The sequence below is a fragment of the Chaetodon trifascialis genome, chromosome 8 (genome assembly GCF_039877785.1).
Source record: "Chaetodon trifascialis isolate fChaTrf1 chromosome 8, fChaTrf1.hap1, whole genome shotgun sequence".
NCBI classification, from domain to species: Eukaryota; Metazoa; Chordata; class Actinopteri; order Chaetodontiformes; family Chaetodontidae; genus Chaetodon; species Chaetodon trifascialis.
The window spans coordinates 1,431,543-1,447,500 of NC_092063.1; the positions used below are offsets into that span (position 1 = coordinate 1,431,543).

The 15,958-nt window shown below is 44.4% G+C and overlaps 1 protein-coding gene across 3 annotated transcripts in view; it reads right to left on the reverse strand.

Moving 5' to 3' along the window:
- The window catches only part of LOC139334984 (IQ motif and SEC7 domain-containing protein 1-like), a 126,078-nt gene that overhangs the window by 71,053 nt on the left and 39,067 nt on the right, over nt 1-15,958 (reverse strand). Inside the window, exon 1 of one of the 3 annotated variants that reach the window (XM_070968314.1) lies at nt 1,891-2,065. The exons of the other annotated variants lie outside the window; for them this stretch is intronic. Coding sequence (XP_070824415.1) covers nt 1,891-2,045 — 155 coding nt within the window. The 5' untranslated portion in view covers nt 2,046-2,065. Of the gene's footprint in view, nt 1-1,890; nt 2,066-15,958 lie in introns of those variants that run through there. 3 annotated transcript variants of the gene reach the window in all.

Below are 15,958 nucleotides of genomic sequence, written 5' to 3' on the forward strand. Positions count from 1 at the left end.
CGGGTGGGTGCGTGCGCCAAATTTATGCATGCTCCGTCGTCACATGCGCGCTGGAGATGAGTGCAGCAGGCGAATTAGCATGCATGCTTACACACACGCGCGCGCACACGCGCGCTCAGTGACAGGTGTGGCTGTGAGTTTTGGCCTCTGTGATGTGGCTGCAGACTGGCCTGTTCACAGCACAACTCTGCTCAGTTTGCTGCAGGAGGAGGAAATGAATCACTCCTCCATCTCCTTTCCCATCTGCTTCTCTATTTCTTCCTGAATCGTTCTGTCTTTTCTTTTCCTTTTGTCTCTTTTTCCATTTGCTGGTGTGATTTCCTTCTCATCTTTTCCTTCCTGTGCTTCCCATATCTCTTTTTCTTCTTCCACTGCCTTTCCTTCTGTACTTCCTATCTTATTCCTCTACTTCCTCCTTTAATTTCCTTCTTCTTCCTCTTCTCATCTCCTTTTTGCCTGCCCTCTCTCCTCTTTCTTCTGTATCTCTTCCTTTCCTTCTCTTCCTCCTGCCTTACTCATTCAATCTACCTCCATTTCCTCCTCCAATATATCTGTTGGTCCTCTGTTTCCCCTTTCCTCTACTCACTCTTGTCGACCTTTTCTTTTCCTTCCCTGTTGCCTTCGTTCTTTTTCTGTCTGCTCATATCATTTCCTTCTCTCTACTTTGCTCATCTATTTCCTCCTATCCTCTGCTTCCTCATTTCCCTCTTATCCCCTTCTTCCTGGATGTTTTGTCCCTCCCCTTTCCTTTTGTACTTCCCACTTCATTCCTCTTCTTTCCCTCTACCTCCTCCTTTATTTCTCTGCTTCTTCCTCTCCTCTAGTATCAGTTCCTTACCTACTTCCTTCTCTTTCTTTCAACCTCTTCTTTCTCACCTGTTTCTTTTGTATCTCTTCTGATCCTTTGCTTTTCATTCATATCTGTTCATTTTCTTGTCACCTCATTTCCTTCTTTTCAATCTGCCTCCGTCTCTCCCTCTTCTATCCATTTCCTCCAACATTACCTTGTGTCCTTTATTTTCTCCTCTCTTCCTCATCCTTTCTCTTCTACATTCCCTTTCCTTTTCTATTTGCTCATTTCCTTGTCTAGTGCCTCCTCTACCTCCTCCTCTCCTCCTCCTTCCTCTCCTGTTTGCTTCTTAGTCATTTCCTTCTTAGCAACATGTACTTGCATACTTCCTCATCTTCTGTTTGTTACCTATTTCCTTCATTACCTTCTACCTTCTCAAGTTTCCTTATCACCTTCCCTTCTCTGTCATAACATTGTTTTCTACTTCCCTTCATTTGATTTCAACTTTGTTTTTTATCTTCTCCCATTTTTTCTGCATACTTATTTCCTTTACTCCTTACTCTCTTTTCCTCTGCTTCCTCCTTTCTGTCTCATCTTTTCATTTCTGTTTGTTCTTTCCTTCCTACGTCCTTGTTCCTTGCTGCCTTGTTCTCCTTCAGACTCTCTCCCCTCACAAATCCTCATTCTTTACTCCTTTTATTTCCGTTTTGTTTCCTTGTGTACCTTTTTTACTTCCTAATTTCAATATCCTGTGCGTCCTTCAACTTCCCCCAACAATTTACTTTCTACTCAGTTTTCCTTCCTTTTCATTTCCTTCTCCACACTTTCTCCTTCTCTACCTCGTGGTTCTTCCTACTTTCCTCCTCTTTAATTTCTTGTTTCCTTTTAAGACAGACTTGCGGCTGAGTTACAAATAAATATTTCCTCACTCTCTCCTTTCCTACAGTCGTCACTCCAGGTGGAGGAGGAAAGGAAGAAAAACTGAGGAAAAGGGAAACACATGGGAGGACAACAGGAGGAAAGATCAGGTGGAAGTGGAGGAAGTAGAGGGCTGAGGTCAGAGTTAACATCCTATGAGGTCAGCCAGGTGCTCTGCCTACCTGCGAAGAGGTGACCAGGTCCCAGAGGAGTGCAGACAAAGTATAGGGCAAAGGTCACAGACGCCTGGCAAGCCGAACATCCTGACGGTCCTCAGGTTCACCTGCCTTCTGTAGGGTCGCCGTTTGATGACATCACGGCCCTGTCGTCTTTTCATCAGGGTTTAGGGACACACACACACACACACACACACACACACACACACACACACACACACACACACACACACACACACACACACACACACACACTGCCTCTGGCCACACACTCTGAGTTCAAAGCCTTTCCCACTGTGGACTTCCTGTCAGATGAACTGAGCCCGTCTCAGCCATCAACACTTCCGCTTCCCTTCGGAGAGAAGAGGGAACGTGTGAACGTTTTCAGGACTTTAAGTGGAAAAGAAAAGTGTTTCCATGAGACAAAAGCACCGCTGGAGTACAAAAACGACGTACATTCACCTCAAAGCACGATATGTTACCCTGACAAAGATAGGCAGTGTCAGTGAGGTGACTGTGGAGGGATTTTAATGCTTAATTAAAAAAAATTCCATTTCCTAAAAGGACTGAAGGTGATTTAAGTCGACCTCCCACATAACGGACGCTGACTGGTTTTAAAAAGCACTCCTCAGGTGTTTCCAAAACATTTGGGCTGGTATGCAGAGTGGACGAGAGGGCGCAGAGGCGACGGGCTCTTCCTCTCAAAGCCCATTCGTTTCCATGGTTTCCCTGGAGGTGATGATTGGAGGTGCACGTCCTTGAGGACGGAAAAAAATCAATGTTGATCTACCAAAAACACGGAGGCGCAGGAGGCGGACTGTCTTCCAGCTGCTTCAGGGCGCAGAGACGAGCGAGGAATCAGACGGCGTCACTTCAGTCTGTCGGACAGTCAGCGAGACTCTGACGAGCCAGGAAACAGTCAGAGGTGGAAGAGTTCAGTCGCTCAGGGAATAAAGTCACTGTGATTCGGTGAAGTCCTGCATGTGGCAAAGCTTCCACGAACGGAGGATTGTAACGTCTTTAGCTTTTCTTTTCTCATTAATTCAACCTTTTGACCACAGCTGGACCGCTTTAGACCTCAGTCAGATCATTTCTAGACTGATGGGATCCTTCAAAAAACTGCAAGCTTACAACAAATTTTGCTTTAGAGTAAATTGTACAATAATAATAATAATAATAATAATAATAATAATAATAATAATAATAATAATAATTGTCAGGTATTTTGATGATTGACTGATGGTTTCAAGCTAAATTTCATGGCAGCAGCTGCACAGATGTCAGGATTTGCTGCTCTTCTCATGAAGTTTGGGGGTTTAAGACAAAACAGTCAAAGACATCTGCCTGACTCGAGCTGTGGGAAACGATGCCGCTGCAGACGTTTTTAAACTTAATCGAGAAAATAATTAGAAGATTAAATGAAACCAAACACATGTGAATGAAATTAAACTACGCCCACACAGACGAGTGGATCAGCTGAGTTACTGAGCTTTAATTTTAGTTACAAATAAGAAATTAAGTTTTCTTAACTGTGATTGATGCTTATTTACTCACGAGTATTCAGTGTTACAGAGAAACACTTCAGATTTCTGAGCCGCTTTAACTCGTTTTCAGTCTCGAGACGCGTTCAAATCCACTTTAAACACAGACTGACATGGAGGAGAAAGCAGACGTTTCCTCCCTGCTTGAACACATTACACTGAAGGAGATAAACCACCTTCAGAAAATATCTTCAGGTAATGACATAATTAAGTCTCCATGTTGAGATAAACTGGAGAGGAAGCGCCGCTGCTCTCGGCCTCCTGATGCTCAGCCTGCAGCTGCAGCCGCTCGGCTTTTATATGAGGGTGAACGCTGAACACATTATTTCTGTTGTGACTGATTGTCAACCGGCAAGCTTCAGCTCAGGGGGTCGCTTCATCTGAAGGGTCAGAGGTCAAGATGGTACAATGGAAAGGACCTGAATGATGAGAAAGTTAATTATTGTTTCATGTTTAATTATTGTTTTATGCTTTTTTCATGAGATCTGTGAAAACTGTTTTGTTTAACTTTTTTTTTTTTTGGCTATAATCAGGTTTAAACTTCACACTAAACACCTGAGCTTCTCTTTTTTCTGCTCAATAACTCAAATATTCCTTATTGATTGAATACTATTTTTGAAGTTCGGTTTATTTTTTCAGCTGAGTATCATGGAGAGAGTTTCAGGTGATAGAATTCACGATGATTTTAATCCTGTTTATTAAATAATTAAGTACAAATATGTCAAAAGAGTATGAATACATAAGTCGTAGAAATCTACTGTCATCTTTGATTTATGCAAAAATTCTGGTTTTGTGTTAAAATGGGACAAAAATAAATTAGAGCTGAAATTATTATTTAATTCATCAGTCAACTGAAAAGATTCAGATGATGAACTGTTTCAATCATGGGCAAAATGTCGAACGTTTGCTTGCTGCAGCTTCTCAAATGCTCCTCTTTTCATCTCTGACAGTAAGTTGAACATCTTTGGATTTTTACTCTGTACTCGTCAGCGCGCAAATTCAGATGGCCGCCTGTCGATGTTTTTCGACATCTGAAAGATGCAAGCAAGCCAAAGGATTCAGTGAGTAAATGTTAAATAAAACTTAAGTGTAAAAAACTAGAAAATATTAAGTATCAGGTGAGTCTGTTGGTCCGTCTCACGATGTTTGTGGCGACCGATCGACTGCAGTGGATCAATATGAGCCTACCTGGACATAAAACAGTCAAAGGAATCCAATACTTTGTCTTGAGCAGACAGGAAGTGAACACACGTGTCACTTCCTGTGCAGGTCAGCTCTCCGTGTGTACTGCATGTGTTCATGTATCTACCTGGTCTGTACACCTGATGGCATTTGAGCACAGGTGAAGGCAGACAGGAAGGACTGAGCCACAGCTCCAAACGTTAGCATGAAGCTCACTGACTGTCAAAAGACAGGAAGACGCCCAAGTCTCTGTCCACAGCACGAGGCAGCAGGCTAACAGGCTGAAAGATTTAATCCTTGTGGGACGCTGCGGTGGCTTCTGGCTACAGATTAGCTCCCTCGCTAGCAGATAAACACATTTCACAGGAACCTTGTTTGTTTAAATAGATTCAGGTTCCCTTAAAGGCGGAAATCTAGGAAAAACAAGCTGGGAAACACACTGAGACGGACTATTTAGCGCCCATTTCCACCTCGTCCATCCTGTCTATTAGCTGCTGGCTACAGATTAGCTGAAGCATTAGCAGGTAAAACCATTTAATAAAAGTCTGACTCTAAACTGACTGTTAGTGAGGTGAAGGATGAAGGAGAAGGAGCAAAGAAGGCAAATATTATCCGTTCATCTGCTTTTAATTCCCACTTTCACCTCCAGTCCTGTCCTCTCGTTCACTTTTGAGCTACTTATGAGCTAATTAGCAAGCTAGCAAGTCCGTGTTGGACAGGTGAGACAGCTCAGTCAGTTAGGACGAAGCAATGGCAGCAAAAGATGTCAAAATGATCCCTGCAGGATTCACAGAGTCACGTTTCAGGGGTGTGTCGATTTACAGCGGACCACCTGCTCTTCATGGTACTTCCTGTTTCCTGTACTTCCTGCTTCCTGTGCCCCTCAGCAGGCTTTCAAAGCTCGACGGGAAACAATTGAATTCCAGTCAGGTTGTTGAAAATCCAATTTCGTCCAGCGGCGGAGAAAAAGTGCTGATGTGTGTTTTCCTGAAGTGTGAATGAGTTCGATCTCTGCAGACCCGAGCGCCTCCTCCTCTTCCTCCTGTTCTCACTCTCTAAGACTTTAATCGAATTATCCCTCGCTTGCTCGCTCACGTCGCCTCTCGTCACCTCAGAGGCGGCAGAGCCGTCAATGTGACTCTGTGACACGACGTGACGGTTTGAGTGAGTCCACGCTGCGTTTCCATTCTTTAATGGCACATTTTTCAGGCTAGTCCAGATAAACAGCTGTGCTGTCCTTTAAAGACAATATCAGAGGACAAAACTGGGACATCTGGCCATGTGTCTGTCTGTAGTCAAACAGTAGTCTGTAGTCTAGTTCATGTTCTTCTTCATGTGTATGTGAGCCACTCACTCCTTCATCACCATGAACACACACTCTGTAGTTTATTCCACAAACACACAAGAGCAGCAGATGTGGATTAATCCGCTGCTGAAAATAGTCCCAAATAACTATAAATAACAATAACTGATGACAGCTTGTCTGATAAAAGCGTGCCTGGAGCTGAGAGGCACAGACATTTTAGGGGAGTCAATGTGTTGGTTTTGGTCTTTTCATGAGTTTTGTGAGCCTGTAAAGTTCTGGTTTCACTCACTGCACATGCTCAGTGTGTCACTTCTCTAGTCTCTGTGAAAGTTTTTAAAGGCTGAAAAAACGCAGAGTAATGATTGAGCTCGTCTGTTGTTGGAGGCGTCCTGTCAACAGTTCTGCAGATGCGATACTGGAGGTCTACGGGGACATGCAGGACCGTGAGTGTCCACGGGGACAGAGGCAGCATGACATACATCCATGATGAGCAGACTTTATCTTCACATCTCAAAGGTTCACTCCTGCTTTCACATCTTCTCTCAGACTCTCAGATATGATCAGTAAGTATATGATTGATAAGAAAATCGAAACGTTATCGCTCTCGTACTTTTATTGGTTTTCCTGTTCACGTCAGCCAGCACGTGCGAACCGCTGCCGTGGTTGAAACTTGGGCTGTTTGGCTCCGCCCACTGACATCTGACTCAACCAATCAGATTTCATGTGCTTCCAGAGCCGCTCGGTCTCCCAGAAGTGACATGAAACTAACCGCTGTGATGTCATCACATTCGACCAATCAGCAGCGCTGTAACATGAATAAAACATCAAGCATTTCTTTAGAATCATAGGATTTTAATCTTAATCTTCATCATTCGCCACCACCATTAACCCCACTGTTGACCACTCATAGTCATCTTCAAGACATCATCATCATCATCATCATCATCATCATCATCATCATCATCAGTGCAGCTGTTAATCATTACACAGAAACAATCATCACCTCCACCACCACCACCATCATCATCATCATCATCATCATCATCATCAGGTACATTCTCGTTGTTTTCAGTGGATAATAGATTTCTTTTGTATTTCATACTTTTTATAATATATTGTATATCATCCATGTTCAATCTCTTTTTTAAATAATTTACAGAAGAATAAAGTCAACAGACTGAAGAATGACGATCTGTATATTTACATCATGAGACACAGAGAAAGAGAGATCATTAAGAAGAAAACAGCAAACGACCGGAAAGAAAGAAAACAGCAAAAAGAGGAGGAGGAGGAGGAGAAGCAGCACGAGTAGAGAGAGGAGGAAGGAGGGCGATCGACAGGGATGCCTCTGTGTGTGTGTGTGTGTGTGTGTGTGTGTGTGTTACATGTACCCCTCACTGCGCTTCACAATGAGGCTGAATTCAGCTAACGAGCTCGTCTCACGGTGACGACCCTCCGCCCAAACCTCTGATTCGCTGTCATACAGCAGCCGCCCTGTTGTACCAAATCTGAGAGTTTCTGATGGAAGATTCAAGGTGAAAAATACAAACTCTGCATGGTGACGAGAGGGAATCGTGTTTTTAGGCGGTGTCAGATTTACGGTCCATAAGTGTCTTTAAGCGTCCCTTGAACACAACATATGGGGACGATCGAGTCTGCAGGACATTTATCACGTGAAAACTCTGAGCCAGCTGGAGCAGATTGAGCGACTGAAGGATCAACACAAAACTAACTTCAGGAGATTCGTCTAGAAATGAGCAAAAGACGAGCGTTCGCTGACCTTCACAGGAGCTCAGGGCCTAAATGTAACAGAGCGTTTTAAAGAGTGAGAGTTAGAAACTCTGCTCACATCAGCGACCCTTTGGAGGGCTGCAGCTTCAGCTCTGCATGTCTGTGGACTGTGGGGGAAACCAGAGGAGACCCCCCCCAAAAGGCAGAAGTGGCAGAAGAACAAGAAGTTTATTAAGACCCATGTTTAGGTTTGTTAGGCAGCGCCCTCTAGTGGCTGGAGTCATTATGACAGGAGCAAAGGAGGAAGTCTGGTGAAAGGAAGTCCACGCATGGATGAAGGTGGGGAGGACAGATGGACAAACGAACACAGGACCTTCATCCGGGGGTCCGCCACTGACTTTTTGAACGTTTGAACTAACAAACCATGATCGTTTCCCAAACCGAACCAGGTACAGGACTGTTTCACAACGTCTCTCTCCAACACTCATATGTGTCGTGTTACTACACACTGCTGCAGGTGACGCACGTTGAAAGCATTGTGGACAAACTTCTCTGATTGTGAACTTTTGATATCAAGTGTTTTCATAAGAGTCCAGTCAGCATGGACATGGAAGGCCTCAGCTGATCAGCATCAGTCATCAAAGCTCATTTCTCTGTGGATTATCCTTCAAACTGTGTTCTTACAGTTTGTAGAATCATCTCATCAAATGATGATGAGTTCAGCGACTTTCAAACAACAGAAAGTATCTCAGTATCGACATGACTTAATGTCAGAGTGTCACACGCTCAGTCAGAAGGTAGTCGAGGACCTTCGTCACGTCAGTCCGCCGTTCGGTCGTCACTTGCAGCAGCTGTTTGTTCGTCTGTGCTGCCTCTGAGCCTCATGAAACAACACTTTCCTTTTCTTCTCCTCACACTTCTTCCACGAGGCGTTCGCTTGTGCTCCGATTCAGATGAAACAAACCCTCTAAACCCATTTTCCTAATTCAGATTAAAGCCTTTTAAGTCTGAAGTTCAAGCGTTTGCTCTTCCTGCGGCAGCAGATTATTCCCACATCACTGCTCGACAGGCTGGAGCTCTTTTTCAAATCACCTTAAAGGAGCCCTGTGTTGTTTCTGACCACTGGTGGCGCCACTGAGCAGCTTTTTAATGTTTCGTTGATACAGATAAATTCACATCTCTCTGCTGTTGGTGGTCAACAGCAGCTTCCTCTCTCTCTAACAAATCAGCTCATAAAAAGACTGCAGGCAAGCAAACATGGACGGAAATTCAATAATAATAATAATCCTGTTTGCTAATGTTTTATGAGGACCTGAGACCTCAAGTTCACGCAGCGCGTTTTTCAATGTAAACTGTTGTTTTCAGGAAACGTCCACAGGTCGGCATTAAGCACAGATCTGTTTGCAGGAGAGCGTGAGGCCGACTGGATGTGGAGTTTTCATTAAAGAGATTTAATACAGATATGAATTTATACTGTTTTTATTTAGATGAGGCTGCGTGGACGCCACACAGAGTGGAAACTTTCATCTTCCCTTTGTCTCTGTGTCCTCGTGTGTGAAAAATGAAATGAAAACTGAGCTGAAGCTGAAAAGGAAACTGGGTCGCGGCAGCAGAAGTTGGACTGCAGAGACGCTGAAAGGTACCGAATAAATTACAACATCAAACCTGATTATTACACCGCGCTGACGAGCGCTAACAAGAGAACTTCAGCTCCCCGATCCCGACGCGAACGCTTTCTGACTTTCCGACGTGACTCATCTGCCATCCTGTGAGCAGGAAAGTCATTATATAACCACCACGGAGACCAGCAGAGCCCGTCTGTCTGCAGATGTGAGGTGACGAGTCGTAACGAGCTGCAGAGGAAACAGAGGAGCGCTGACGACGACGAGGAGATCCTCTGCAAACAGGCAAAACGACGGAAAATGAAAGAAGCAACAAGCACAAGCTGATCTGTGAAACCTGTGAAAATGTCTACAGATAATTAAAACAAGCTTAAAAAAGACGTTTCACTGAGGACGGAGGAAGTCTCGTACAGTAACCTAGTTTATGGCTTTGTACAGTTTGGAGAAGACAGAGAATAACATGGAAACTTGAGGCAGAGCTGAAGTCAATTATAGACATCTACAGATCAGTACAGATATGTATTGATCTGCACAGATACGTATTGATCCCAGCCAATAGATCAGGCTGTTCGTGCTGTGATCATCTGCTAGCTGAGTGATTACTGCTGATCTTTTTTTCTCATGTCAGTTTGAGTGTTGATATCAAGCGTTTTCTTCCCTGCACGGCCCTGTGTATCAGTGCAGAATGCTGGTGTGTGTGTGTGTGTGTGTGTGTGTGTGTGTGTGTGTGTGTGTGTGTGTGTGTGTTAGCACCAGTGAGTCTTCAATGAGTGAGCAAAGCTAACAGCACATCAGAGTTAGTGAATCTACATTTTGCCTCACACTCGTCTTTGAGTAGATGCTTGTGAGGAAGAGAAGCTAGTGAAGCTAACGGCTAATGACAGTTTCCTTAAAAACGCATCAAACTCTATTCTTCAAAATGCACCAAAATGCTCCAGATTGTGTAAGAGAAGCTGATATTGCTCATACCACTGAAAGTCAGCACCCACTTCACAGTTCTGACTGTAATTACAAACAGCCGAGTATGAAAAACGTTCCCTCTTTGCTAACAGCAAACAGTGCTAGCAAAAAACTTAGCCATGCTAACTCAATTAGCTGAAGGCTAATGGGCCATATTTTTAACAGCAGCCATTTTGACCTGTAGCAGGAGACACACAGGTGGACCAAGTGATGTTAATAATGTCTCTGTTCAGTTTAGATGTGCACTAGCACATTAGCATGACTATGGAACAAATAATAAGAACGTCAATAGTTCCACTGCAACACAGAAAAATGTCTGTCGCAAATTACTTTTGGATCAATTTTGTATAGATAAAACTGACTCAATGCAGCTTTAAGTGGCCACCCTGCAATTACATTAAGTGTTCTGCAAACAACTAAAAACAATGCTGTATAAACTAGCAGACAATGCTAAATGCTAATGGGTAAAGCTCTAAATCTACAGTGGCACTCAGCGTTAATTGTTGCTAATAGTTAGTAAACCTATGTGATGCTAGCTATAATTAACAATGAAAAAATGACTCTCGAATCTTCATATGAATAATTAATATGACCCTGCACACATAAGATAACAGATTGTTTGCAGACGTCACGTTGCTCTTCTGTTGGGGTGTGAACAGATGGAGGGCAGGAAGGGATTTTCTGTAACACTCAAAATACTGATGTTTTGTGTTGCTCAGATTGATCAAACCAAGAAACCACGAGGTAAGAACTTTCCTGTCTGTTGCTGTTTTCACTTCCTGCCCTCCGTCTGAATTTAACATCACATGACTGCAAACAACCTACTGACAGATCAAGTAACATTAGCTAAGCAGCCATGCTAAACGTTAGCCTGTCAAAACGCGGATTACAAGGTGAATGTTTTCAAGCTAGCTAACAGTGCAAAACATCTTCCAACCTCAGTAGAGAATCATCCTGAAACACTGATTGTCACCACATCGTTTTCAAGTTAAACTTTATGTGTTTTTCGACACACGTCCTAATTATTGGAGTGAAAGTGCTTCATGATGGCTTCATCAGGTGATGCAAACAGGAAACCTGACAGATTTTACAGTCTAAACAAGTCTGTGACGCTAAAATAATAATTACTTTCGGTTTCCTGAATCACCAAACAATCCTAAATTTGTTAGGCATAGCTTATCAAACACTCTCTTATTTCCCTTCATGCTGAGACGTCAGGACGATTAAACTACAAGGACACGACTCTCTGATCCATCGTCACCTCCTCACTGCATCGTTGTGGAATTCCCATCAGTCCCTGCAGTTTCACCGGCACTTAGCACCAACGTGAAGGAAAGAGCTCATAATCGTGAAGAAGCTGTAAAAGTGACGGACGACCAGCCGAGATGGATGTCAGAGAAAGTCCCTGCACGGACGTCTCCTGAGTTTTATAGCATATTTAAAGAGACGTAAATAATCGCTGAAGAGAGACAGACACAGGAAGTGCGTCCAAAATCACTCCATCGTTCACTCGTTTACCGCTCACTGCTTCAGACACTCAGCAGCTCCATCAGCAGAGGCGCTTCCTTCATCTCTAACTAACACAAAATCATACTTTCTATAATCAGATGAGACACTGAAACAGAGCCGTGCTGTTGGACTACTTTTACTTTTAGTACATTTTGCTGATGATACGTGTGTATTTTTGTCCCAGCTACATTTTGAATGCAGGACTTTTACTGTCATCGTGTATCTGTTACTTAAATGAAGAATCTGTGAACTCAGTCCAACACAGAGAAGAAGAAAAATGACATCTTCACCACCTTCACCTGCGTCTTCACCAGCAGTGAAAGGTCACAAAGCACACACTCAGTGCAGTACTCCACTTAAATATCCTACAAATAGAGTTACTTGTACTTGAGTATTTTAATGCTACTTCATAGTTCCACTCCAACATATTTCAGAGGGAAATGTACTTTCAGTTTGCTGATTAGTTTTAAAAACCTATAATGAGCGTATGGAATACATTCTCATACGATAAACAAAATCAGTGAATAAATAAGAAAATCAGCTGTTTTAGCAGCCGGCTACAACATTAAAATGCCACTTTGGTGTTGCACCTTGCTAATATTAACCTAGTAGTCTAATATATAATGACGTGGCAGCACGAGTACTTACTTTTATACTCGAGGTACATTTTGCTGATACTACTTAGATGCTTTTGCTGAAGTAAGTTCTTGAATGCGGATGTTTTATTCCTACAAACTCATTAAAAGAGTATTTTTAAGACGTGGTACCACCGCTGCTCATCGGAATAGATTCTCATAAAAACTAGCGTACATGCTAACGAACGCTGCCGTTTTCATTCCATTGCACGTGTGAGGCCGCCGCCGCTGAACGTCACACTCGGAGGTTAACACTCGGGAACAAATGGAGTGATTTCGGACACAAGCAGAGAGAAGTTAGTGCGTATTTTCTCATCATGACGTCTGATTGGACGCACGATGAAGCCTCAGCACAGGATTTAAACACACGCTGCAGCATCAGTGATGCTAAATATCAGAAATAATGTCTGAACACGGGTCGCTTTGGATAAAAGCGCCGGCTGGATAAACGTCCCGTCGTTCGGCTGCAGCGCTCTGGGGACACCTCAGGCATTTCTGATGACTCCTGAGAGTTGGTGATACAGATATGATTGACAGCAGAGACTCTATCATGATTCTCACCTCATATCACTTTAATATTCTTCATGTTCTCAGACATGACCGTCAAATCTGCTGATTTCCTGAGTGGAACAAAGGGAGACTCAGCAGACTGGTGGGAAAGTGGCCTGACGGTTGGACAGAAACTGAATATGACTCCTTTGAAAGCTGCTGTTCAGCTGCATAAAGACGAGTTTCACTGTTCCTGCACTTCGTGTGTGCTTCCTGAACTCTGACCTCTGTGAGATCACGAGAGGCTCATAGGCTCCGTTTTAAATGGAAAAAACGGATTTTTTCAAGTTTCATTTTTCTTCTCAAACACGCAGAACGCCACCTGACGCGTGCTGTAAACCTTCCACTTTGTGTCATCGTGCTGCATAAAAAACTTTGGACGCCGGCGGTCAGCGCTCGGCCTCGCCTTCACTCACGTCTTCACCGCAGTTCCTTCATGCTCGACGCGAGTTTCCAGACGCAGATCTGGAAGCAAACAAATCTTTTTTATTTTCACGCTGGACGAAGAAGCGAAGGACAGACGTTTCTGCGTGCAGCGTGTTCTGTTGAATTTGGGCGTCTTGCTCTTCTTGGCACTGTGACAGGAGGCGAACACCTCCAGCTATCTTTGAACACCTCCAGCTATCTTTGAACACCTCCTTCTATCTTTGAACACCTCCTCTATCTTTGAACACCTCCTCTATCTTTGAACACCTCCTTCTATCTTTGAACACCTCCAGCTATCTTTGAACACCTCCTCTATCTTTGAACACCTCCTTCTATCTTTGAACACCTCCTTCTATCTTTGAACACCTCCTTCTATCTTTGAACACCTCCTTCTATCTTACTTGGCAATGAGACAGATTTTCTTTTTTTTTCATCTTCTCTTTGATTTACTTGGCATGGGGTCAGAAGGACGTCCTTCTGTCTGTCTTCGGGACGGGATGGTGGGAGCAGAGGGGTGGAGGAGGAGCAGAGGGGTGGAGGAGGAGCAGGGGGTGGAGGAGGAGCAGGGCGGGGTGAAAGCTACAAACACACAAACAGGAGAGAGACGACTGCATGAGGACAACAGATGAGAGAAGAGCAACTGTCTCCACTGTCTCGTCGTTCCCTTCATCACCGCCTCCCTCAGCTTCCTCTCTCTCAGACAGGAAGTCGCCGAGTGTGTTTACATGCACTGGAGTAATTAAGGCAACGCCGAGTCCTGAAACTGTGCCAGTTCTCTCAGTTTTATCTCAATCTGGGCGACGATGCAAACAAACCCGACAGGTCGTCTGTGAAGGATTCTTTGAAATCCACGAGCACATCTCATGTTTGACCTGACCGAACCGCCACAGATGGGATGGCTAGGCTAGTTAGCCGCTAACTCCATGCTGGGTTTACTGGAGCGAACAGGAGCAGCCTTGAAGCTTCTCCAGCCAAAGTTACAACATTAATCTGCCTCCTTTCTTAAAGCATCTGAAGGTCGTCGTTTGTTTTCTTAAAGTCAAACTAACGTCTGAATTCTCCCGAAAGTAAAAAAAACCTTTTTGGCACATTTGTGTAAACTGCGTCTGAATGAGGACAGCCACGGTTAGCTTAGCATGCTAACATTTCGCTCTGATTCCCGCGCTCAAAAACGCCCATCAGCGGATTTTGATCAGTCAAAACAAACACATTCACGATTTGATTTCTTGGCACAGAATTATCTTTAATTTGAGTCCGACTCAAAAATAAAATAATCTGGAGTTTTAGACTGATGCATTCTGGGTGTTTTTGACTTAGCAGACTCCTCACAGCCCGTTACACTGCTGTGTTGGCCATCACGTACTTCCTGTAGCGACGATTGCGAGGAAAGTGCAGACGCCTGCGTGACCTCAGAGGCGATGTGGACATGACTCTCTGCGGTCTGTGCGGCATCGCGCTCGTCACGGCTGGTTTTACTGATGAGGTGGACTGTCCATGTCATCAGACATCGCTTGGTCTGCATGTTGGATGGAATCAGACGCCGAGCTTGGACAGATTTCCCATCTTATGATGATACATGTGAAGCTAACAGCGTGTCACGCTACGTACAGGAGGCGGATTATTAAAGGAATCTGTTAAACCAGCTTAGAATGATGAAACACTGACCTCCAGCTGATCACTCCGGCGTGCATGTAAACACACTCTATCAAACATCATCCAGATATCACTGATGTCCTTTCATGATCTGTGTGTGTGTGTGTGTGTGTGTGTGTGTGTGTGTGTGTGTGTGTGTGTGTGTGTGTGCGGTGCACTGTACACATTAGGCAGCAGGGTTCTCCCTAAAACTGAGAACGGGGGAAGCACTTCTTGTATTTTTCCTTCTCCGTCACTTTGAGACGAGTTTCTGTCATTTAGGCGTCAAATATGGAGGAAACGTTGGCGTGCGTGTGACCCGCTCTGCAGGCCCGACCAGAGATCTGTCTCCAGTCCTGCTACGGCAGCTTAGCGCCAAGCTGGTTATCACCTTTCACGTGCTTGTAAATCATTTTTCTTAAAGCACCAAACTGTTCTCATTTCTGGCGGTTCGCGTTCACGCTGCAGATCGAGAACATGAACGTTCCCAGACGTTCTTCAGTTCAGTCTGCAAACGCTGGATCAGCCGAACACTTTTAGCCACTTCTGGAACTGACTGCTGCTAACGCTCGTTCCTGTGCTGTGTTCAGGTGCGAGTAGACTGTTGAAACAAGAAAAGAAGCAGTTCTAAGGAGAACCCTGGCTGCACCATGTCGGGATGATAATACAAAAGACGGAGCAGGAGACCAAATCATACGGCTGCAGCGGCCGATCACTCCGGCCACTCGCAGCATTTCACCAGCTGACCAGGATCTGATGACAGAAGAGGACCTCTGAGCGATGTCTGGTTACCTGCCGGAGGGGCTACAGTTCACCAAGAGCGAGCAGACTCCTTCAGCATCATGTCCACCCAGACCAGAGGAGTCTTCAGTGCTTTGTTCCAGAGTTTGGTGTGACGTGGTGAAGACATGCTGTACAACACACCAGAGCCCTGCAGGGACAGAGCTGGGACACGAGAGGTGACCTGTCTCGATGTCTCGA